The sequence below is a fragment of the Apostichopus japonicus genome, chromosome 19, assembly GCF_037975245.1.
Source record: "Apostichopus japonicus isolate 1M-3 chromosome 19, ASM3797524v1, whole genome shotgun sequence".
Lineage (NCBI taxonomy): Eukaryota > Metazoa > Echinodermata > Holothuroidea > Aspidochirotida > Stichopodidae > Apostichopus > Apostichopus japonicus.
Window position 1 is genome coordinate 17,763,166 of NC_092579.1, and position 26,012 is coordinate 17,789,177.

General features: G+C 36.6%; 1 protein-coding gene and 2 long non-coding RNA genes across 3 annotated transcripts in view; 2 read left to right on the forward strand and 1 right to left on the reverse strand.

The window, feature by feature from the left end:
- The first annotated feature begins 82 nt into the window (after window positions 1-82).
- On the forward strand, window positions 83-2,358 carry LOC139959871 (uncharacterized). Its single transcript, XR_011790248.1, has 3 exons — window positions 83-179; window positions 794-952; window positions 2,323-2,358. It is a non-coding gene; the product is annotated as an uncharacterized lncRNA (long non-coding RNA).
- Window positions 2,359-2,364: 6 nt separating this feature from the next.
- Window positions 2,365-4,750, forward strand: LOC139959872 (uncharacterized). Its single transcript, XR_011790249.1, has 3 exons — window positions 2,365-2,484; window positions 2,928-3,104; window positions 4,655-4,750. It is a non-coding gene; the product is annotated as an uncharacterized lncRNA (long non-coding RNA).
- Window positions 4,751-10,690: 5,940 nt separating this feature from the next.
- Window positions 10,691-26,012, reverse strand: part of LOC139960510 (solute carrier family 23 member 1-like) — a 19,596-nt gene continuing 4,274 nt past the window's right edge. Inside the window, exons 4-12 of the mRNA XM_071958934.1 lie at window positions 25,359-25,414; window positions 19,913-20,094; window positions 18,460-18,580; window positions 16,384-16,540; window positions 14,628-14,881; window positions 12,885-13,014; window positions 11,822-11,965; window positions 11,552-11,647; window positions 10,691-11,139 (exon numbers count right to left, since the gene is read on the reverse strand). Coding sequence (XP_071815035.1) covers window positions 10,922-11,139; window positions 11,552-11,647; window positions 11,822-11,965; window positions 12,885-13,014; window positions 14,628-14,881; window positions 16,384-16,540; window positions 18,460-18,580; window positions 19,913-20,094; window positions 25,359-25,414 — 1,358 coding nt within the window. The 3' untranslated portion in view covers window positions 10,691-10,921. The remainder of the gene's footprint in view (window positions 11,140-11,551; window positions 11,648-11,821; window positions 11,966-12,884; window positions 13,015-14,627; window positions 14,882-16,383; window positions 16,541-18,459; window positions 18,581-19,912; window positions 20,095-25,358; window positions 25,415-26,012) is intronic.

The following is a 26,012-nucleotide window of genomic DNA, read 5'->3' on the forward strand; positions in this document are numbered from 1 at the left end:
ATTTGAATGTTTCCATACAGATATCGATGAATGTTCGAACTTGACCAATGACTGTTCTGCTATTGCTCATGCTATCTGCATTAATACTGAAGGATCATTCGTCTGTAGTTGTGAGGACGGTTATAACAGAAATATAATTTGGTCAGATGACCCAAATTATGAAATCATTACTTGCGAAGGTAAGATTAACTTTTTCCTTTATTATTTTCTTAAAGGGGGGGGGGGTGGGGGAAGGACGGAAACACAGAGGGTCAGCTAACTCATTTACATCCTATGTCTGCGTATCTGTCTGTCCGTGTGAATGATAAGACTAATAGTGATATGTCTGCTATGGAACCTATACAAAATATTTACATTTCGCATACTGTTTTGACTGTCATGAACGCCGGAAGAGGATTATGTCCGCCGGGTGAGGATTGGGGAGGAGGGGGTGGGGCGTATTTCAAGGGAAATTGGCTTGTGACTGATTGCAGAGGTACACCACAAATTTAGCACCAGAACTTTCGGGAAAATGTACTCCTCCTTGCATTCCCTTCATACAAATTACTGAACGTTGGTCACTTGTAGTTTACTACGTCTACTTTAGTATTGTAATAAACAGGTCCGTTTGCATTAACAAATATGACATTTCTTATGTTGAAAATTTATCCAAAGTAGTACAAAGTCCATAAACGTTGCAACAGCCAATATACAGGCAGATATTTATATAACAACTCTCCTAAATTACGTCCATAAACATGTAGATAACGATGAATATCTTTATTTGTCTTCATATTTGAATGTTTCCATACAGATGTTGATGAATGTTCGAACTTGACTAATGACTGTTCTGCTATTACTCATGCTATCTGCATTAATACTGAAGGATCATTCGTCTGTAGTTGTGAGGACGGTTATAACAGAAATATAATTTGGTCAGATGACCCAAATTATGAAAGAATAACTTGCGAAGGTAAGATTAACTTTTTCCTTTATTATTTTCTTGGAGGGGGAGGGGGTGGGAGGCAGTGGCGGAGCTAGGGGTATTGGTCAGGAGGGGCGAGAATGGTCTGTAGGGACGCTTTCGACACTATCTAAGCGGAGCGCCACCACTGGTTGGCGCGTAGCGTACAGAAAATTTTTGAGTAAAGATACTCCCTAGATCGCCGGAAATGACCATTTCCGGGCCTGGCGAATTTGCAGATAAACGAAGAATAAATAGGGTGTCATCGCCAAATTCCACCAACAAAATGTGACAAATGTCCATAAGTAGATGAGAGCGCAATAAAAAAGTCAATAATCGCGAATAAGTAAAAAGTGGTAAAGAGCTGAAAAGGGCGCCAGCAGTCCATATGAGTCCGTCAGGGGGGGGGGGGGGCATCCGCCCCCTGACTGTATGGACGCTCCGCCACTGGTGGGAGGGACGGAACACAGAGGGTCAGCTAACTCATTTACATCATATGCCTGTGTATCTGTCTGTTCGTGGGGAATGATAAGACTAATGGTGAGATATCTGCTGTGGAACCTACTACAAAATATTTACATTTCGCATACTGTTTTTCACTGTCATGATCGCCGGAAGAGGATTATGTCCGCCGGGTGAGGATTGGGGAGGAGGGGGTGGGGCGTATCAAGGGAAATTGGCTTGTAACTGATTGCAGAGGTACACCACAAAATTAGCTCAGAACTTCCCGGAATATTTACTCCTCCTTGCAGTCACTCCACATAAATTAATGAACGTTGGTAATTTGTTGTTTACTACGTCTACTTTAGTATTTTAATAACAGAAGACAGTCCGTTTACATTAACAAATATGGCATTTTTTACTTATGGAAATGGGTACTTGTTTGGTTTACCACAGGGGGAGAGCTGGAGCAGGCCCCATCTGCCTCGCTGTCCACATACCTGTTTACAATAACCTCTCTATAAACTATAACCTCCCTCCCCTCTATAAAATATACAAACTTCCTCTATAAACTATCAACTCCCTCTATATATATATATATATAAATGAATATATATAAATATATATATATATATATTTGTTTTCAGTTGTTGTTGTGTGTGCGTATTATGGTAAACTTCAAAGTCGTTAACATTTCGGATTTCCTGTGATAATAAATCTTCAGTTGTTTGGTTTCGTATAGTAGTTCAGACAGACCGATCATCAACAAACCCTTGCCCCACCCACTCCAGCTCCCTCTCCTCGTCATTCTCCCCCCCCCCCCCCTCAAGAAGTTCTTTGTAAGATGTAGATTTTAAAGCTGATCGAAGTGCAAACTAGTTCAAATATCCCATATATAGTATTTAAAATACGTTTCTTTACATGTAATCTTCGCACAGATATTAATGAATGTTCCCAACATGATACAGCAGGTGAATGGAACGAATGTGGCACTGTAGTTTATGGCCGATGCGTAAACACTGACGGATCGTATCGATGTGAATGTGAGGACGGTTATGTGAAGGTCGAGAACAATAATGAAGGCTTTTATTGTGAACCAGGTAATAACAACCTACTGATTAACTTAACACGTTATTGTCCCTATTGATTTTGATTTCATAACTATGCGTAGATATGAGATACTATGACGTCATAACCAATGATTTAGATCTCCACTCAGACTAAACTAAAAACCAAATGACGGCATGTGTGACGACATAATTATACTCGACTCATTGTCATAAAATTGTGATTATTGGTACGTGAGTGTATACGGGTAGTTGAGGGGGCCATGGGTCTGGTGGGGTTGGGGTGGAGTGGGGTGGGGGTTGGGCATGGATCAGGTTTAGAATATTTTAGTTCCACTTTTCGAAAGGTCTAGGATGAAATTAAGTCAAGTACATTAAATAGTCATTTTATTATATCAACAGAAAGCATGTAACAGTCGCACCGTTGTGTGTAAACAAGTCAAACGTTTTGTTTGCTAACTGTGTTTTTCTCACAGATATTGACGAATGTTCCATCGACATTACACAATACCATTGCCTTTCTACATCACATGCTGTTTGTATCAATACAATAGGATCATATCGATGTGAATGTGAGGTCGGTTATATCAAGATTGAGATAACCACAACCGCAATGATCTCAGACTATGAATCTACAGGCTTCTATTGCCAAGGTAACCAATGACTTTGTGATACATATTTAAGCAGTGAATATGCAAATCAAGCAGGTACTACCAAACTTATTTCCGTAGCTATCTTTGATCTGCAATACTACTACTACTACTACTACTACTACTACTACTACTACTACTACTACTACTACTACTACTACTACTACTACTACTACTACTACTACTACTACTACTACTACTACTACTACTACTACTACTACTACTACTACTACAACTACTACTACTACTACTACTACTACTTCTACTACTACTACTACTACTACTACTTCTACTACTACTACTACTACTACAACTACTACTAATACTCCTACTTCAACTACTAATACACTATTACTATTACTTATACACTACTACTACTTCTACAACAACTACTACTACTACTAATACACTACTACTACTACTACTAAAACTATAACAACTACTACTACTTTACTACAGGTAGTACCAAACTTATTTCCGTAGCTATCTTTGATCTGCAATACTACTACTACTACTACCACTATTACTTATACACTACCACTACTACAACTACTACTACTACTCCTACTTCAACTACTAATACACTACTACTATTACTTATACACTACTACTACTACTACTACAACTACTACTACTACTACTACTAATACACTACTACTACTACTACTAAACCTATAACATCTACTACTACTTTACTAATACACTACTACTACTATTACTACTACTACTAATACTACTACTACTACTACTGCTAATAATAATAATTATTATTATTATAATAATAATAATAATAATAATAATTATAATTATAATACTACTACTACCAATAATAATACTAATACTAATACTAATCATAATCATAATCATAACTTATATATCGCCTTATCCAATAAAATAGATATGATCTAAGATCACAAAGAGAGTAGAACAAACCGCAAGGGGTAGAATTAATTATGTTACTTATCAACCTCCACCCGAACCCCATCAAAAAAAAATCCATGTTTGTGGATTTTGATCGATCAAATCTCTTTCAACTTCAGTTCGGTAAAAGTGTTCCATACTTAGGTCGGCAATATATAAGATTGGGAGTATTTGAGTAGCGAAATTCACAAAACTTAACTTACTTTAATTCATGAGCACCTTCTGCCTCAACAAATGTACCCTTAATTTACCACGTGAATAGTATTTGGTAATATTTGTAACAGCATGGAGTATAACCACCCCACACCTCCCCTCATCACCCCTTTATTAAAATATTTATTAAAATAAAGAAGTAACTAACTTCATTGGTGACTGACTTCGAAATCAAGACCCTTCGTTATCACTTTCTATTAAACGTATTACTTAGAAAACTGGTAGACACAATCATTGTGAAGTTGTTCAAATACAAACAGGAGTCAAACATGTCCCGCAAATTTGTGAATAATTTTGTTTTCTGTCGAAGACTGATAAAGTGATTGAGAGATTCACCGACAAATAGATTTAAAAAGAAAAATGTTTAAAAAAATCTATAAATAAATAAAATGATACGTAAGGCTCTTTTCTACCGACAGACATTGATGAATGCCAAGAAGGTACACACAATTGTAAGGAGCTCTCGTATTGTACAAACACTGCCGGTTCTTTCCGATGTGTTTGTTACGGAAGCTCCAATGAACCATCGATGAATTGTTCTGGTAAGTTGGCTAATGTTTACACTTATGTTTGTGCAAATTTCTTTACAAGTATCATTTATTATCCAAATTTTTAAATATTAGTCAATCTGTTAGCATCGATCACACCTTATTATCAGAGTAAGGTTTAATTGTATGTTTATATCACATCCGATAGAAAGTGTATTTCCATGAACAAAAGAACATACTTCCAAGAACATTTCATATATGGATATTTCCTAGTGACGGTGATAAAACTAACAACATGAATATGCATACCGTCATTTTGACTTTTTGAGTTATTGAACACATTTTAAAAATAAAAATTAATTGATTTTTAAATACAAAACACTCTAAAGCAAATACACAAAAGCAAGACACGGTTATACATATGTTATTCATCATTATATTTACTTAATGGAACCACGCCCACATTGTGACGTGTATGACACTAGTTACAATGAAGTGATATTGGAGATGTTCTACTTCATTGACGTCATGGAAAGGTCGTTATGTAATGAAAATCTACAACCTGATTGGAAGTCAAACATTAAAGTATTCCGATAGATATATCATAAATATTCACAATTGTGCGACCATGGCAACCCAGTTGGGACATTTTTTTTCTATACTGTAGTGTGATGCTCAGCTTCAGAGCACTCGTATTGTCAGTACGAGCAGTATGAATATCATGTTTCTATCAGATCAAGGTTAAAGGAACTGTTTGTACTGTCAATAGCAGTGCTTTGAAGCATGATATTGGAGAACAGTTTAGAGAGGTATTAGCATTAGGAAATTGTCCCAACTGGCTGCCATGGCAGTTATCTCTGATGATATTGGAGATGAGTGACTTTCCATTACTGAGACTCTCGCAGAGATATATACTCGAGATGCAATGTTAATGAGACATTATGCGCAACCACTGCGAAACCACTGCGTAACCAGTTACTAAGGGACGCCGTCGTGATAAGTCATTTGACGTAACACCGTCAAGTCCACGTGATCACAATATAAATGTAAGGCGATTGGTTGTTTCTTTGTGAATGTCATGGCCTAAGTTGTATTCTCTCTCTCTCTCCTTTTCTTGATACCAATGTTAGCTTGTCCAGGTGACATTCCTGATGTGTATGAAATCTCTGGATCTTCATACTGCTTCGTGACCTTTCTGAAGACTTGGGATGATTCTAGGGAGCTATGCAAATCTCTTGGTGCTCATCTTATCACGATTGACAGCGAGGATGAAAATATTGCCGTTTATGATGAGATCGTTAAGAGCAAGCTCACCACCCATTGGATTGGAATAAACGATTTAGTTATGAATGGTATTTATATTTCATCTTGGGGCGGAATTTTCGTCTGACTTAGTTTCTTTCTATCCTTAATGCCAAAACGGTCGTCTGCGTAAGGGATGGGGTGTTTTTTCGGGGGGGGGGGCGGGGAAGGAGGGGGTAGTCATGCCCCTCCTCCAGTCATTCGGGGAGAAAAACGTTCAGTTTGGGGATTTTAAAAGAAAATTCAGAAGTGTTTATTAGCACAATTAGGAACCTTATTTATTGTCTAAATATGTCGCACATGATTGTCGTCTTTAACAAAAACAGAACAGCTCTACGTGGGTCACTGAGATATTTGATACCTGCGTTTACTAACCGACACATACTATAATGAATTTTTAAATGTTTTGTATCAATGTTATATACAGGGCCGTAGCCAATAGGGCCATAGGAACATGTGCCTACTCCCCTCCCCCAAGACGTTCTTGCATATGGTTTACATTTTATAATTCCCGCACGCAAATTCGTTTACATGAATTTAGTAAAAATGATGGAAATCATATTAATGGACATGATAATCAAACTTAAATTCCCTGACTCTTAAAATGGGGTCCATATTTGGATTTTCCTTTGTTCCCCTTACACCGCAAAGCCTGGCTACGTGTGAGGATCCAGACACAACGTATCCTTTACTAGAATTGACCAAAAGAAGCATGCAAATCACGATAAATTAATGTAATTAATTATGAGTGAAGATCGGTAGAACAAACAAATCGATTTAACCTTTAGGTTTTACATGAATAGAGAATCCAAGTTCTCCTTCTTCTTGGCTAATCTTTCATTGTCTTGGATCTTGCATGAAACAAAAACGCACATCCGCGACGTATATACAGTGGGGTCGCCAGACATTTCAATCTTGGGGGCACAGGACTTAATTAGGGGGGCACAATGTTCAATTGTGAATGCCGTCCTGGGGGTCTAAGGGGAAGGGGTGTCTCCCTCCCCTTTGGGAAAATTTTGATTAATCAAGGGTCCTTAGATGCAATTTTGTGCTATATTTTGCAACTTGAAGTAACTTTATGTTCAAGAGATTTCGGGCTTAGTCTGTCCGATAATTCTTTTTCAATTGAGGCAGATCAAGTTTTTTTTGACACTACAAATCGCATCTGGGGGGAGGGGCACGATTTTATTTTGAGAGAGCACGTGCCCCCCCCCCCAACTCCCCCAGGCCACCCCTCGGCGACGCCACTGCGTATATAGGCCTATTATCTTTCCTTTAATCAATCTGTTTGGGATCACCAGAGTGCTGGGAAGTCAACGTAAAATGCGCAATGTTTCAATCATTCTTAATTCGAGAAATTGACTCGTCAGTGTTGTTATTTTTTTTCTTCAAACAGGCCTGTGGGTATGGACTGCAAACGGTGCGGCAGCGCTCTTTACTAACTGGGCACTGCACAACCCTAAAGCACACAATTATTCCAACTCTTGCGGGTATATCGGAGAAAACGGTGACTGGGGTAATACTGAATGTGATGAAGCAATGCCTTTCATATGCGAATTCGTAATACTGAATGTGATGAACTAGGATGTATAGGAACTAGCTAGATGGTCTCCCAGTGACTATTTAGATTGGATTCTTTAATCTGATTCCATTCGATTGACATTTCAAACTATGACGTCACTATTGTTAAATATTTTTCTTGAGTCTGAATGTCTGTTTATGAATATATTTAACTAATCTGATTGCGTGATAATGTGTTACACACATCCTTTCATCAACAACACAGTAATTGCTCTGTTTCCTATATTATGTATTATAATAGTTTTTTGTTGTTGTTGTTCCATTTTATTCTATGGTCAATGTGTGGTCACTCATACTAACATGTCTGTAGATCGTATAATAAGTAGCCTCAAAGTTTCGCGAAATCTTGAATATATCAAAATAAGATATAATACTTATACTTCAGAAAAACGATTGCATCGTTTATGATATTTGCGGGTCATACCGTACCCAACAAAACGGTGTTTTATAGCAGCGATCATTAACACACACACGTCTGAAACAATGCAGCGTGGAAAGCAAACTGCTATTTGGAGATATTTGTAACCATGTATCACTTTATATCAATTGAAAACTTTTTTTTAAAATTATTATTCTCTTTAATTGTTTGCAACATTTTATCAAGACTTGGTTGGTTGCACATTTAGCCAGTGTTAGTTATACTTATACTGCCTCTCCCATATTTCTTTTTATATTTTAGATAATTATCAGTTTTGTTGCTATATCTTTGCATAAATGTGTAAATAAACGAAATAAGGAAGTTACATTTAATAGGGAATCCGGCACCCGCTGCATCTTCGATAAGTAACAGTCACGTGGTAAGAAAATCCTGCAGTTGGTGTAAGGTTATTGTACTATGTGATTTAGTGCTGTCCTAAATTTTCTTAAAATACTTTAAAGATGTCACAAACATTCTAACGTTTACATGTCGGATTTTTTTTTTATTGCAGATGGATAATGATGACTTTTAGAAAATCATTAATTCAAAACCATTTATATGACTCATGAGTCGATTGATATGCGTACACGTCTATGCTATAACTTCAAACATTAATACATCAGTTTATCAAATCGCATTTATCGAAACCGAATAAAAGTTATGATGAATGTAACCATGATTATTAATGTAATCACAATTATGTGTTATCACGATGGAATGTTATTAAGATGAATTTATACCAAATTAGGTATAATCACGGATTTATTATTATCATGATGATTGAATGTGTAATCACTCCTACTATTGCAACCAAGATTACATGAACCGGGATGAAATGTAATCACAGGTATTGTAATCACGAAGAATGTTATCAAGATTAATAGAACCACCACGAGCGCTATATACGTTGATTTTACCTGAGTTAAATGTAGCCAATATGAATTTAATAAGTACTATTGCAACTATATATATATATATATATATATATATATATATATATATATATATATATATATATATATATATATATATATATATATATATATATATATATATATATATATATATATACATATATATATATATATATATATACATATAAATATATATATATATATATATATACATATATATATATATATATATATATATATATATATATATATATATATATATATATATATATATATATATATAAATACATTTTCTGTCATAAGTAGCTAATTCTTTCTTCAGTAAATTTTGCATGTGTAATTAAATGATATGTTTATTTGTCATCATGTTATAATGTTATAGTAATATTGCCACTACAAAATAAAAACTTGGGTGTCATGCTAAGTGTGTTGCTGGCCTACTGTGGAGTTACTTGTATAACATATCCCCTACCATAACCATTTATATACCCTTTACCTTTATTCAATCTAGACCCCTATACTCTACACCTCCCCAACCCATCCTCCTCTTCCCATTCTCGTTGTCCTATCCTTCTCAGCCCTCTCCTCCTTCTCCTCAGTCCCTCCTTTGCCTCGCTTCTGAAGTACCACTTCCTACATAGTATGTACCTCTTCTACACATATTCTGCCCTTTGCTACCCTTTAATGTTCTTCGATTCCAAAATTACATCGACAGTAAAGACTCTTCCCATCATTCTATTAATAATAATAACTAATTTGGTATGGGTGGTACATAGATGGTATTTACATTAAAAACCTTTCTATTTTTAATGATTGAATGGCAGGTAATTAATCATATCAGAATCATGATAGATTGATCGAACGATCCATCGACACACCGATGGATCCATCGACCACGAACATGACAAACCGATCGAAAACTGATCAATTGGCAAATAATTGACCGAACGGATGACACGTGACTGACGGAGCTGGTCTCGCATCTTACTGACTGCCTATCGGACTGAACGGCTGTTGAAGAACGAACGTCCGTCTTAACCGAAAGCGTGATTGATTGACTGACCGATTGCCCGAACTATTGATCAAAAGTAAGCATGGTCGCCCGACTATAAGCAACTGCCTGACGAACTAAATGGACCGACATATCTTCAAATCTATTGTACAATAGAAGGATGATTCATAAATGATTATAACGTTGCCCGTTTTGTCAAATAACAGAATTTTATGGAAGCAAAAATAACGCAATACCGTAAATAAACATTCGTTATTCGTGTGTAGAAAGACAGTTAACGCACTTTTCATAACATAACGTTATAGTTAAATATATATTAAACTGTATTTAATGGTCATGGATGTAATGACGTAACAACGTTTATTTAACCTTTGCGTGAATGCACAATTAAACGTTATTATCCCGTGGTGTATCATTTATCACACATTACGGGACAAGTTTGCATATTCATTGTATTTTGTGGGGTATATTCACGTTAGGTGATTACATCTTATAAAGCTGTAAATCTCCTTCAACTTAGGAGTCACAGCTCGACTACTTGCGGTATCCACTAGCTCGTGAAGGCATTTGTGGTATCCCTGATTAATGAAAAATAAGTATAAAAGTTAACCCACCCCCCCCCCTTCCCTCCCGATAAAAGAAGACAAATTTGAGTTGTTACTTAACCTAAAATGACGGCGGGAATTGAATTGACGGCTTCAATGTAAAACAAAAAAACAAAACAAAAACGCACCGTTTTTTCACTGTATTCAGTATACTACCGTAAAAATACATTTGTTTTTCTAACAGTGTACACATAACAGTAATGCTCTACAATGTTATGGGATTCCGGTGTAGAGTACAACATTGAAAAACACTATACTTAGTCACGAATTGTATTCGGACTCTTAAGAGCTTTAAACTTGTATCAAGTACGGTGCACGGTAATCATTTATCTAAAACCGACAGTGATGTATACTGTTAACAATCTGCTACTTCAGCATACTATGTGAATCTGCCAGTCTTCGTCCAAATCCTCGGAATGTCGGGCTTATAGGGATCAAGTCAGCAAATCCCGATCTCTTTATTCTGCTCATACCAACTGGAAAATCGTAACAGTTAGCTGCACCCTCCTCATCTTTTTCGCTTCCATCTTCTATTGTTTCCTCTGAGGTACTGCTTTGTCGCAGACCTCTCTCTTCGGGGGTACCTTTTCAATAAAAAGAAAGAAAAAAGAGTTTGGAAGAGCAAAAAAAAAAAAGAAACAAAAGAAGAAGCATGCTACGAAAATACTAAAAGTTTCCAAAGTACTTTCATGAATGTTCAGACTCTCTCTCTCTGAATTATTCTGAGAATGTAAAAGATTTTGCTCAGTTATTAAATAGACAATTAAGTGTGTCCTTGTGTGAAAATGTCGTGAGGAGTGACGTCACAGTAAAATGTTTGAAGATCGGTTACCCATTATATTGACTTACTGGCACATTGACGGACAAACCAGATGACCTTTCCCAAGTTTGAAAAAGGCAAGAGAAGTTATATTGTAAACCACTCTAGGCTTTCTTGTTGTTAATGTTAGTGTCATTATTTGTTAAAATTCTGAAATATTTGCTGCAAACGTTTACCCGGAATTAAGTTGTCAAATATCACTCCGGAAACAAATCCAACGAAAATTCCTGTCTCCAGTAGAACAGTGAGTGATGAATCTACTGTGGGAGAACCTGCAGAAGAGATGGGAAAGAATTGAATGTTACTAAATACGTAATCGAAATTGGAGAGATTGCCCCAGAATGCTCCCCCCCCCCAGGTGAAATCACATGAAAATGTTGGCAATAAGCTTGACTTATCAAGTTGAAAATAGTGTGATTAAAGAGATTCCTGTAGGCTGTACATACCTGTTTTGATAGCATCTGGGTTTTGCTTCAAGTATTCCGGCATGACAATACCAAAGAACAGAGCGAGTCCAAGAACAAAGAGATTACGAGATGAACTGAGATTTACTTTTTGTAGCAGAGAAATACCTACAGAGATAATCATTCCTAAAAGGAAAAAGATAAATAGTTATTAACATGAGCAGTTGTAACATACTAACCTGTCAAGCGTGCACCTTCCACTAAAATAGAAATCACGTAGTGTAAATGGAAAATCACGTAGTGTAAATGGAAAATCACATAGTGTAAATGGAAAATCACGAAATCAAAATGGAATCAAAATGGAAATCAAAATCACGATGGTATACTTTCCGGTGATCGAGGAAGAACTCCAGAAGTCCTTTGCCCAAGATTTATATGGATATCTTCCAGCACTACTCTACACCCTCAAGAAGGTATTAATAACGATTAATTACCATCATAACCTTCACCACAATGACAGGTTTGACAATATTATGCAAACAGCTTAAGCACTTAATATCCATATCCAAATGTGCATGGGCAAACTGTATCGGTCAGTTTTGAACGTAATATGCTGGTTGCACCTTATTTAGGGCTCGGGCCTCCCTATGCCTGGAGACCGGGAACTCGCACCACCTCAACCCCTGGGCATTACGCCGGTGTTTCAATGCAGTCTTGAGTCGACTGCTTACCATTTTTGCACACATGTACTACGGTTACACTAAGTTCACAGATTGAAGTTATTCATTTTAAATTGAAACCGGTAGTAACTTTCTACGGCCACCTTCTATATTAACTGATAAACGTGGAAAATATAATGGATTTCAGTTTGAGATTACAAATATTTTCATCTCGCACGTGCTTGTCTCTGAAAAAACTCTCCAGTGATGCAGTGAGGATGATATACATGTTTGCTGCTCTGCATGTTTTACACAGAATCACAATGAAAATATATTTTATGCTGAATACACAGAACCCTCCCACATACAAAATATTAAGGAATTCTACACCTGTGTAGAAACTTTAGGACTAATATGTATATTGTTTTGATTAAATAAGCTCTTACCCGTTTTCACGATAAGTGTACCCCCTAAGACAGGTGCTGGAATAGTAGCGAAGAAGGAACAGATAACCTGAAGGAAGCTCACAATAATGCAAAACACACCAACCCCTTGAACTACTCGGCGACTAGCAACCTGTATAATATCGTAAGAAACACAAACAAAACACCGGAATAATACATATGATATTAAATAAATAAGGTTGTTTTAAAAAATGCAGGTGGCTATGCGGACACATTTAATGCAGTGATTAGGTTTACACTAATCTATACGATACTCTAAATATCATAAAGAACATATACAACTTAAAAATGATATATAATATATATATATAAGGTTGTTTCAAAAATGTATGTTGCCATGCGTACAAAATTGAATCCAGTGATTAGATTAAATACTTGATACGTCACAATTAACTTATGACTTATGTGTATTTATTCAGTCAGCCTAATGAGTAAGCAGGCATAAGATGAAGAATTACATCCATGGCATAATACTAACTAACATTCGTGGCATAATACAAACAGCTACATTGTTGAAATTTGCATAATACAAACATCCGTGGGATAATATAAACAGTCACTTTGTTGATATTGGAATAATACAAACATCCATGGAATAATACAAACAGTCACTTTGTTGATATTGGTATAATACAAACATCCCTGGCATAATACAAACAGATACTTTGTTATATTGGCATAATACAAACATCCGTGGGATAATACAAACAGTCACTTTGTTGATATTGACATGATACAACATCCATGGCATAATACAAACAGTCACTTTGTTGATATTGGTATAATACAAACATCCCTGGGATAATACAAAAAGATACTTTGTTATATTGGCGAAATACAAACATCCCTGGCATAATACAAACAGATACTTTGTTATATTGGCGTAATACAAACATCTATGGCATAATACAAACAGTCACTTTGTTGATATTGACATGATACAAACATCCATGGCATAATACAAACAGTCACTTTTTTGATATTGGCATAATACAACATCCGTGGCATAACACAAACAAATACTTTGTTGATATTGGCATAATAAAAACATCCATGGCATAATACAAACAGATACTTTGTTGATATTGACATGATACAACATCCATGGCATAATACAAAGTCACTTTGTTGATATTGGCATAATACAAACATCCATGGCATAATACAGACAGATACTTTGTTGATATTGACATGATACAACATCCATGGCATAATACAAACAGTCACTTGGTTGATATTGGCATAATACAGACATCTGTGGCATAATACAAAGTCAATTTGTTGATATTGGCATAATACAAACATTCGCGGCATAATATAAACAGTCACTTTCTCGATATTAGCATAATACTAACATCAATGGCATTACACAAACAGTCACTTCGTTAATATTGGCATAATACCAACATCCATGGCATAATACAAAAAGTCACTTTGTTGATATTGGCATAATACAAACATCCATCGCAAAATATAAACAGTTATGTTGTTGATATTGCGAGGAGTTTTATGACGCATCTGGACAATACCGGGATCCGGTAGAGAAAGTCTGGGAAACTCGCTTGTTCATCCTCTTTTGGTAACGATATTGTAACATCGAGAAATACTTTTCATATTTTATCTCTGTACTCCGAATAGCTGTTGCAGGGATGTTTAGTGCTACAACCATACGTATGCCTTAACCGAAACCAATGTAACGAAACAGATACAATTAACATAGTTTACCTTTGTTATTCCTATTATAACGATGGGTGCCGAGTATGACGCAGTACCCGTACCTGTCCCCCAAATACATGACAGCACACCACCAAGGCCTTCTACAGCAATTCCGCGATTAATCGCGTGGTCTGGTGGAGTTGGGACGTCACAGATAGCTGCGCATGCGTTGTAATCTCCCAGTGATTCCACAATTGAGGCCATAACAGCCGCTAGCATGCCGAAAAAGGCAGCAAAGGTCAGACTGGGCCAAACAACTTGACCTAATATATATAAAACAAAGAGTTCAATCATTATTAAAGACTATCTTGAACATTGGGACAAACATTTGTTCTCACTTATATGTATATATGTATGTTTATGTATATATATATACATGTATATATATATATATATTATATAGTTATATATATATTTATATATATATATATATATAGTTATTTAGTTATTTTTTGTTTTGTTATTGTTCATATGCTGCACCATGCTGTATCGGTTAAGTACGTCTCATAATGTATGAACAGGAATACCCTCAAAAACATGAATTAGTATATGAGTATACCATTATCTCCGAAAAGAAGCCCTTGCCATTTGTTCTCCGTCGCGCACTTTGTAATGTACGTATTGTAGTATGGATATAATGAATTATCGTGCTAAGGGTTAGCGGCTAAGGCGGAAGAGAGAGAGAAAAGTTAGGGGGTGGGGGAGTGGGGGGTGGTTGAAGCTCGAATATATCTTTGGTCATGGTTTATCAAAGATATACTTATGAAGGTTATCTATTTTTAGTCTATAGTATCTCAATTCATACATCTAGTTAAACAAGAAGCTGGTAGGGAATAGCTCAAGCATATAGGCAACTGTAGAGTTATCTGATAAAACTGACTAGTGAGGACGCAGTTCAGAGAAGAATAATTTAAAAAAAATGCATTTTGAGTAGGACTTGTAAAAGATTGTACAATATAGGCAACCGTAAATGATAAGAGAAAGTCGGGTTCCCTGAAAAACGTTATCTGAGCACCAAATCCCAGCACTACGTACATCATATTCAATATTTCGTTACACCATTGAAAAGTTGTATAATATAGTGGATGTATAACCACTGTTTGAATTAATGATCGAAGAGGCAAGGTAACTTTAATTTTGAACGCACGCTACAGATTCCTTGGACTTTCGTTGGAAATGACAATGTACAACGGCAACTTACTTCTCAACTTCCAAAAGGGCACTAAACGCAATTATCAAAATTGTGTAAGGGCACAGAGTCATTTTTCTTAAAGTGAAAGAAAGCATATAGGCCTAAAGCCATGACAAAAACAGAGAATAGATTTTGTTCGTAAAACCGCACTGAGCCCTCCACAGTTCCGAACGTTTCACGCATATGATCAATAGCTGTTTTCGGGCGCAAAGATTGCTGGAATTTTTGCGGCCTGTTTGAGGTAAGGATGAGGGCACCTATACAACACCTTACTTGACAAGAAAAACGCCTATTCCATTCAGTACAACGATTGAAATCATTTTGATATTCAATCCATGGACATTCATTTTTCTTGTCCTAAGTCCTGATGTAGCCTGTTTAGTGTATGTGTGGCGGGGGGGGGGGGGGGGTTTGGGAGAGAGGGGGGGTTAAGGGGATGACGGAAGGAGGGAACTGGAAAAGGTACACGAGGCAGTATTCATGTACAATATAACGCAAAACAAGACTTTCAATATAGATTACTGTATTAATCATTTATTGCTTATTGATCAATCGAGAAAAAATATGCCTCACCTGGATATGGAAACGTGATCCAGCCAGTGTTATTGAATACTTCGTTGCCAATGTCTGTTCTGGTCCTGTAGGTCCTTGCGCTTGGATCATCCGGTAGGAACCCAGAGACCGTCAAGATGAAACAAAGGAACCATGAGCACATAATAGCCAAAAACATCTAAAGGATTGAAAAATAACCTTTATAAGGGGTCGACATTGATCACTATTGGTTATTCTCCTGCACACGCCGAACACGCGGGGAAAATGCAACTTTTAACTATTAAATACACAGTTAATATTGCAATTGATTACTCTCACGAGCTTCTCCTCACCTGCCCCATTCCTACAAAATATCTATGGCTACGTGAAATACCGGCTTTAAGGAAACTGAAAGCCAATTAACATCAATCATATGCAAATCGTCCATCTAGTAGCTACCGGAGAACAAAATTGGTTTTACATGCAGAAACACAGTATGAGCCTATTTGTAAAGATAACACCAAGCTATAATATTGAGAGTCCTATATCCAACATTGGCACAAACGTTTACTTAGGGCCTATGATGAGTTCTTTCCAGGTAGGGGTGCATTGGGGTCTTTCAAAGAAGGGTATAAAGCAGTTCGCTAGGTGGAAAACTTTCTAAATGTGTGTTCTTCTTTGTTATACATCTCTTTTGATTTGTCGCTTTTAAATCCAACTATTGACCAGATAGTTTAGACGTTCGTTTCGTTTATTGCTTTTTTTCCCATCCGATAAAATATGTTAACTAAAGTGTTTTAAACCGTTACTTATTTTGAAAGAACAGTTTACCAGGAGTCAATATAAAATATATGTTATTGTGGCAATGCTACACTTTGAAACTAAGACTTTCCTTTTTGCTATTTAAAAGACATCTTACATTAATACAAAAATTGAAACTATTCTAAATACTTTTGTTTTTGTACGCCGCCGATATTAATGGTGGATGAGTATAGAGTGTACGTAGATTGCATTGAAGGGGAAAGCATGGCCCTAAGATAACTCACCCGTTGTTGCACATATTGAAAGCACAAAATATATGGAGGTGTCAGGATTCATATAAACGGGCGACCGATTCACACAGAGATTACAGTAACTACTGTAAATCTAAAAGTTTTGTACCCACAGTGAAAACTGGATCGTGCTGATTAACCGGTAGCAATGTGCTATTAGGATTACACTAAGAACTGAGGATATATAAACGCCACATATGCAACCGTACAGTGGGTTTGTTGGGATAACACATAGCCTAACCTCAGTTCTTACGGTAATCCTGATAGCGCATACTACCGATTTATCAGCACGATCCATGCTGATTTTACTGTGGTACAAAACATTAAAATTTACAGTAGTTATAGTGTCTTCTCTGTTTGTAGTGGATAATAAGGACTATTGCTAACGTACAGTTTGGTCTCTATGCTATACCATTATACCCTGTGAAATAAGATGGATGGATCTCATTATTGGAGCGAAAAGTCTTCGCTTTGAATTTGCGTGTTCTGTTTGCTGCTATTTTTAGTTGTGTGAACACCACTGTATGCCCTATTTAACAATACGTCGTTCAGCTATGTCGAAGTTAGCCAGATAGTACACCCTCATTGGATGATGGTAAAGTACTATAGCCGATCTATTGCAAGTCTGTGTAAGGAAATGAATTTGACAATGATGTAACACTAATTTCCTCGACCCTGAACGCCATCATCCCCGGAGAAGACATGCCTGAACAAATGGAGAAAATGCACCTTAAACTCCCTACATCTGAAGCCGCTAGTCACTTTCCTCGGCCAAAAAACTGTCCCAAATTGGTTTAATAGTGAAAAAGCATATTTGTTCTAGTTACAGCAAGTGTCCAATTAACAAGGGCAATGGTCCCTTGACTTGCAAAAGTTCAAGTTGTAATTTGACTATCTCTGTCAGGAATTAACGACCGGAATTGCAGGACCTGTTTACAGCTATGACAACTTTCATGCTTATATATACATATATTTAGTCAAAAAAATTTTCCTCCAGTAACGAAATATGATCCAAATGAACAAACACGTGTTATGATTCGCCAAACAAAACCCTTAAAATACTAACCGAAAACTTCAAGAAAATTCTCGACCGAACAACCTGGACTCCATTTTCTTTTGAATATGTCAACATTGGTACCTCGGCGTTCTTCAGTAGCTGGCTGAATACCACGATCAATGCTGCTGTGCTGTTGAAACAGGTGGAAAAGGAAGCAATAAATCTCCATTTAATGTTGTATACCTTGTTTTCTTTCTCTTGGAAAGGCATGTTACGAGAGCAGAGTTTTAAAGGCATGCTATATTGGCCCCAAATATGCTAGATATACAGTCACAATTCTTAAACTGTTTTTATTACAACCTTCGAGGAAATTGTCCCAACTGGGACATTCAGTCATCTTGTGTGTTCCTTAAAAATGTCAATGTCTGAGAACAATTTGGAGAGTAAAGACCTCCAGGAAAGTACTTTTTGAAAACTTCTAGCCATTATAGTGTGCTATAATTTGGTGCTTATAGTGACTATACCTTTAAGCTTTCACATCAGTTTCTATAAACTAAAATCAGGACATAGACATGATTTGGGTCTGTGACAATGTTCCAGAAGCACTGATGGGCGCTTTCTGATGTGTCAGCGTAGTTGTAACAATATCAAAATACCGTGACGTGGGCGCCACGTGGTAGGCCTACAGGAGCCACCGGATCCAACGCAATTTTGTGTAATTTATGGTAAATAACAAGTACCGTTTATTTATTATTATGTAACTTATTGCTATTAAAATGGCGTAAAAAAATGCACACAACTTGAAAATGTATTTGAAAGTGCACTGTTGATTGGAATTCAGAAAGAACATAACAACATAAAGAACTTCTTGAAAACATAAAACAAGGGGGAATTTGTGTTTCGGTATCATGGTAAAAGGATCCATTTGTAGCATTGTGACTTGTTTCGCAAATCTAAGTCATATGTCCCATTACCCTTGAAGGCTGTGCCCCGCCAGATTGAGTCACTTCCGCCGCCCCTGGTTAACCACCTGTCCACGACTTTCAGAATTGTGCAGTAACATGTTCTTGATGCAAGACTATATGTTCCATCAGGAGCGAGAATGACTTTACATTAATATAGGGGGAATGTAGATTGGCCACGCTACATGTTTTCGTGGGATTAAATATGCAAGACAGTGAAACACTGGACAGAACACAAACAGATTAATATAACCTTCGTAACAGCATTGTTGTTAACGGTTTGACACATTTATCGTACATGTTGTTACTTTAACCTAACCGGGGGGGGGGGACGTCACGGTCAAAGCCATCTTTTCGTACCCCCCCCCCCTCCCATCCAACCAAACGATCTTAAGAAACCCACAGACATAGCAAACGCCCTTATACCACAAACCCCATCTTCGGAGAATTTAAGTCTCGGTAAACGGTGTAAATCTACAACCTTTGAAAACCAACGCAAGTAAACTGCATCCAGGGCCACAGATGAACCCCAACTCATGAAAAAAGTTTATTTTACGTACAAAAGGGAAACTCCCCAGTGGACTTGGCAGGATTTCCATGATATCTGACAGAGCGATATACCGAGCAGGATAAGAACCGGTGCGATAGACAAAGGACCGACAAACCGTCTTATTAAACCGATTAATCCCGTCACACCAATCAGCAATTCAATAAGAGATGCCAATAACAGGCCACCGTTAATCTGAAAGAAAAACGTTTAATACAATTATATATTTTCTCAATAATTTAATCGATTAAAACTAGAGCAAGATCTTTATCGGCGAAAAAAGAGATATTGTTCAGAAAAATGATTCATTCTCTTCAAAAAAGAAGATAAATGAAACACCGTGTCCTTTGTGTTGTATTAGCATATACCAATGCATGTCTCTCCTCTTTCTCAGAATTGGTCTCGTCAGCCACCTGAATGTATCAATGTATACGATAAACTCGTTAAAAAAAAGTATGTTAAAAAACAGAATTTTTCTCGCAGCATAGCATAGCAGATAATCTAGGTAAAATATAGTCTAACAATGTTATTTAAACAGTTCCTTTCTTGCATTATAAAAGTCTTTGTCCGTAACATTACTATAATTATGAAGATTGTTATTCTACACACTATATTCTTTGTAAAATAAACAGTCTGACAACGTTATTTATATAAAAAAAATCATGCAATGTGTCTTGTTTTCCCCCTGTAAAATAACTATATAGTGACTGTTATTTCACTGTATCGGTAAAGTATACTGTCTTAAATGTTATATATAGTTTTTCCTTGCAATAAATGGGTCTTGTCTTGTCTGTTGTTTTACGTTTATCTAACACTATAATTTAACAAGTATAATTTATAATGTTTTCTTGCTAAGTGCCTCTTTCTGTAAAATTACTGTATGGTCGCTGTGATTATATTGTATATAAATAGAAGTACTCTTTGTCATATATAAAGTGGTTATTCACAAGCAAAGTCTTTCACACAACTTAACTGAAGTCACTCTAATTACAAATTTGTCATGCTACATAACATTTAAGCAGCTGGAAATTTAGTGTCTGCATACCCAAACAAGTGTCAATTACAGTTTTATCACTCCTGGCTGTTTGATGGAATTACTAATTATGAGTGAGATTATAAAAGAAAAAGAAGACAAATTATTGTTCTTATGAAACTTTTATTAAATATCTTCAAAACTTGTTCAAACATACTTTTGAATGCCAGAGCACTAATTCATACATAAGACTGAAACCACGACATCATAAAATTGAGACTTGCTCCACTCCTGCTAGTTCCTCACCCTTTCTATTGCTCTAGCCTCTACAATAAGGCTTTTTCTCTCTAAGTTACAGATGCACTTGCTGTGTGCGAAGTTCACTCAAGTTCACTGCATTATGTGACTACAGGAAGTAGTCTTCAATATTCATTGCTTCACTTTCATGATTTCGGCATGCACTCCTGCTTTCAGTGCAGCCATGATTGCAAGATAGCAAACGATGTTTTGGACTTGACTATCCAGTCCGTAAATTTCCTTCTGAACAAACTCCCATGTAACTGCACATTGCCATGGATAGCTAAGATCTAAGGCATAGAATAACTTAAAGCAAACATCAAAAGTCTTTAATAGGGTCTGCTGAGCTCTAATCCATGCCAATCCGCCACAACGAAAATTTGATGGCCACCATCCCGATCACCCATTATTAAGACAAAAAGCTGGCGGTTCTCAACTTCCTCCAAATATCTCGGCCTGTTGGTTCCAACCTTCAACAAACAGAAAAACAAAGTGGATAAACATAACACCGTTTTCTAAAACCTTTCCAAACTTTTTACAAACAAATGCAACAGAATTTGTATAAGTTAAAGTAGGCTAGCTCATCGATTTTCATTGCAAACCTAGGTCTATCCCTGTAAGTTCTCCTATAGTTAGCCGAGGTTACATTCTAACACGACTTACACCAGGGATCGGGCCTACATAAACAAAACAGATTTATGTTATAGGCCTAACAATACATATAGGCCTAGCTTAACTTGGTAGTTGGGCCTAACGTTAGTTTAGGCGTAGCCGTTAATAGTACAAAGTGGCTATTCTTACGACTAGTCATAACAATAATTCCCTTTTGCGCATGCGCAGTTGCCATTTTTACGACTAGGAGAACTATTTTTACGACCATGAGTAACAATAATTTCCGGTTAGGTTTAGGGTTAGGGTTGGATTGAGGGTTAGGGTTAGGGTTACCCCTACTACATGCGCAGTTTCTTTATTTACTTTGAATTTGCATGAATTCGCCGATGTCGTAAGAATAGTTTATAAATAATTGTTGCGACTAGCCGTAAGAATAGCCACGGCCTTAATAGTAACAGGCCTAGCCTAATGTCAGGCTATGCGTATACACAAACTGACAATGTTGGAAACGTGATAGTCTAGGCTAAAGTTCTGTCGTAAAACTTTGCGTAAACACACAAAAATATTTTTTATGAGGCGATTCGCTTCATTTTAGGCAGTAATTCAGAGGGCGGTAAAAGTCATGAGAACTGGTGTAACGATGACCTAGCATAGGCATGGCCAGCATCACATTAGCCTTCGAACTGAGGACTGTTCATTAATGTGAAGTAATACACAGCTCTGCTCGAGCATGAAGGCATATGCATTGATAACGGTAGACCTACCCTAACGTTAGGCCTCGCGCCCTGTTACTACTTGTGTTACTGTTACTGTTAGCACGCATATTTGAATACTTGAATATAAAGAAACTAGGCTAGGCCTTTTTACATCACAATCATCAAAACAAACTTTACCTTCAAAGATGTCATTCAGTGTTGTTAAATTTCATTCTGTGTATTTTTCTTAGACAAACGCATCCATTCTGTTTCGGCACTGCCCTTGTTACGAAAAAGCCCGCGAATTTAGCATGCCGGTTACGTCACTGAATTCAACAGGAATGTAGTTACAAGTAAGCAAGTGATATATCTTCACAACCGGCTAACCAGGTTGCGGGTTGGTTGCTAGATTTTTAACCCCAATAGTGTCACTTTGAGGTTACCACTAGGATCATTTGACCAGGGAGTTTGTAGAGTGTGATACACGTCTGCTGGGGAAGGGTCCTTGATGAGGGGGTGGGGGTGTTGCTGAAATATAACACTGAAGCAGAGAACAACTCTAGAGACAATCAACCTGTTAATTGTGGGCTGGATTTCATTCTTTTCTTTACCATAATGGTAATGTTCCTGCACGTAGGAGGTTGTTATACCATTGGACATTGGTACCGTGTTTGTAACTGGAGTGTTAGCTCATTGGTTAACGCCGGTGCCTTCCAATCATAATTAGGTCCTCGGTTCGAGTCACTCCTAGATTAATGTATGTCGTCCAGTTACAGAGTTGTTGACAATTGACAATTCATAATCATGGACGTTAAATATGAATCTAAGAGACTGATTTCGGTCAGCTTGCGGCTTTGACAAGCCAATGAGGCTTCTTCGCGAGTTCCTGCTTACAGGAGGATCTAAAATACATACATAGGCTACTTTAGGTAAATTTCCGTAAAACATTCTTCAAATTCCAATGTACATGCATTATATTGCAGAAACAAACTTATTCTGTAAACTACATGACATATGTAAAAATTCTGTAAATATCACAGAATTTTACAATTCAATATAAAAGACTTATATATTCTGCAAAATTTTACAAGATTTTCCTGTACAATTTCATTGGAGGGAAAAATTCTACCTTTTTGTATAAACCACTTGCTTTACATGTGCCACGGAATAAATTTCTTGGCTAACATGTTATCATTTTAATATTTGCTAATGTCATTTAGAAACAATCTTAAGACTTAGTTTGCAATCATTTGCAATCTATAAGTTAATAATACTCGACGCACTTGCCCCAGCTTCATAGAATTGTCGACCAAACCGGCTCTAAAAGTATTAGAAAAAACTTTGAATATACAGAGAAAAGAAACCACGGAATAGAAAGTCTTCAAGAAAGATTTTTGAATCACAAACTTGAGTAGCTTGTTTTCAAGTAAGCGGCCACGGGGGGGGGGGGGGGGGGAATTTGATAAAGAGCCTGTTCTTTTGCCAATCTGCAGTTTTCACTTATGTTGCATGCTTTAATTTTAAAGTTGTAAAGTCCATATTTAATATTTGACATATTTTTTTATTAACGGTGATGGGACAACATCAATAGCAATCGTTTGTCCTTTGATGTGTGAGGATGTGTAACAGTATAATGCTGGGGTGGGCAACGTACGGCCCGCGGGCCACATGCAGCCCGCCAGTGATTTTTTGCGGCCCGTGAAATGTCTCAAGAAAAAGAAAAAAATCAATTTAATTTACATCATAACAAAAAACGAGCTAGCTGTTTAGAATTTATCGGCACTAATGATGCTGTCAGGTAGGCCTATTATCCCCATTAATTATCAACTGTACTGTATATATTGACATTATGTTTTTTTTGTGAATACAGATTAAGTACACACACCTTTTGCTTGAAGGTCCTCGGGATCAAAGGTTTGAAATCAAAAGCAGGTCGTTAGTTAGGTGCGGCCCAGCCAATTTTTCCCTCCTTATATCTGGCCCATTTATTCCAAATGGTTGCCCACCCCTGGACTATAATGAATAAGTTATGCATATTTGATCATATATGTAAGTTGTACTACCTGTAAACTTATAACCTTTGACTGATTGTGTTAGTCTTGATATAGTCGTGATTCTACTTAGAGATATGCAAATTATCTCTTACAGCTACTGTGTGATTGGTCTACAAACAATCATGTGATTAGCTAAGTGTAGAAAGTATTTCATCATCGCATTCTGTATCTTCCTGTACAACATAATGTCAACGCTATGTTGTAGGCCTATACCAGTCTGTATGAATAAACAAATAAATCAAATAAAAATAAAAAAATGAAAATAAAAAATATACGATACATGGCGTTATTTATTTATATATTGAGCCGATGACAACCGGGGTTAATAATTATTACCTATAGAAGGTTTGCTATATAATAGATGTACGCGAAATATGAAAAGGTATACCCTCATAGACGTTTTAATGATAAGGCCTATATAATATAGCCATAAAAGGTATCACTTTAACTTCACTTCTCGAAAAGGGAGTTAAGTCAAAAGACAAAGTCATTAAAAATGTCAAGAGAAGTGTGGCACGTACTTTCAAAGGTGATACGTACCTGCAAATGAACTGAAATTCAACATAACCGGAGCATTGAATCTTTTTTGAGAAAAAAATTGATCTCCACCTTGCTTTGCAAATAGGAATATAATCAGCCACGTTTATGAAATATGAGCGAATAGCCAGAGGATTTTGTTTAGCTGCTGAAGTAGGAATCGTTATTAAATTAGTTCCAAATTCCACAGCGGAGACAATGGATTCAATTCAAAACACAGTTTGAAGTATTCCGTTGAAACGAATCCCTAACCTAAAACTTTATGGGCACAATTTTAACGTTTTTACTTACCTCAGCAAGTACCTGTTTCCATCGTTGGTCATCCGATGTTACGTTCGCAACATTTACTGCAAAACAAAAGCAACCAAATCAAGGAAAACGTTATCTTTTTACCGACTGAATGAAAACTTGTAACCTGTAAAATGGCCATCATTGCAACGTTTTTTGAAATATTTTTTTTTCATACAATAAAGTGGCGAAAAGGTACCCTGAATATGGTAAGGTGCAAATGTTAAACGAATTTGGGTTTGAGTAAATTATTATTATTTTTTAAACCGTTGGTTTGGAGTGAGCAGCTGTTTTGACAATTAATTATCATCCGAAAGAGTTATGATGTAATAAAAACTAACGTCTTATATAACTACGTGACTAATATTGAGGGAATCTCCTGTTCATTAGATTATGACATATTAACATCCTTGCATTATTACAAGCAGCTATCGCAATTATCACGTACAAGATATTTCGGTGACCATAGCTTCCAGATTGCTGCACCACTTTTATGGAACTCTCTCCCGGTTGAAATTAGGTCTTTAGATTCTATTATTCAATTCAAGCGCTGTCATAAAACTTTCTATTCTCTCAACTCTATTAGTTTTTGCACATTCAGCACCTGTAGAGCGCATTTAACAACTTTTGTTGGAGTCTGCGCTACATAAGACTATG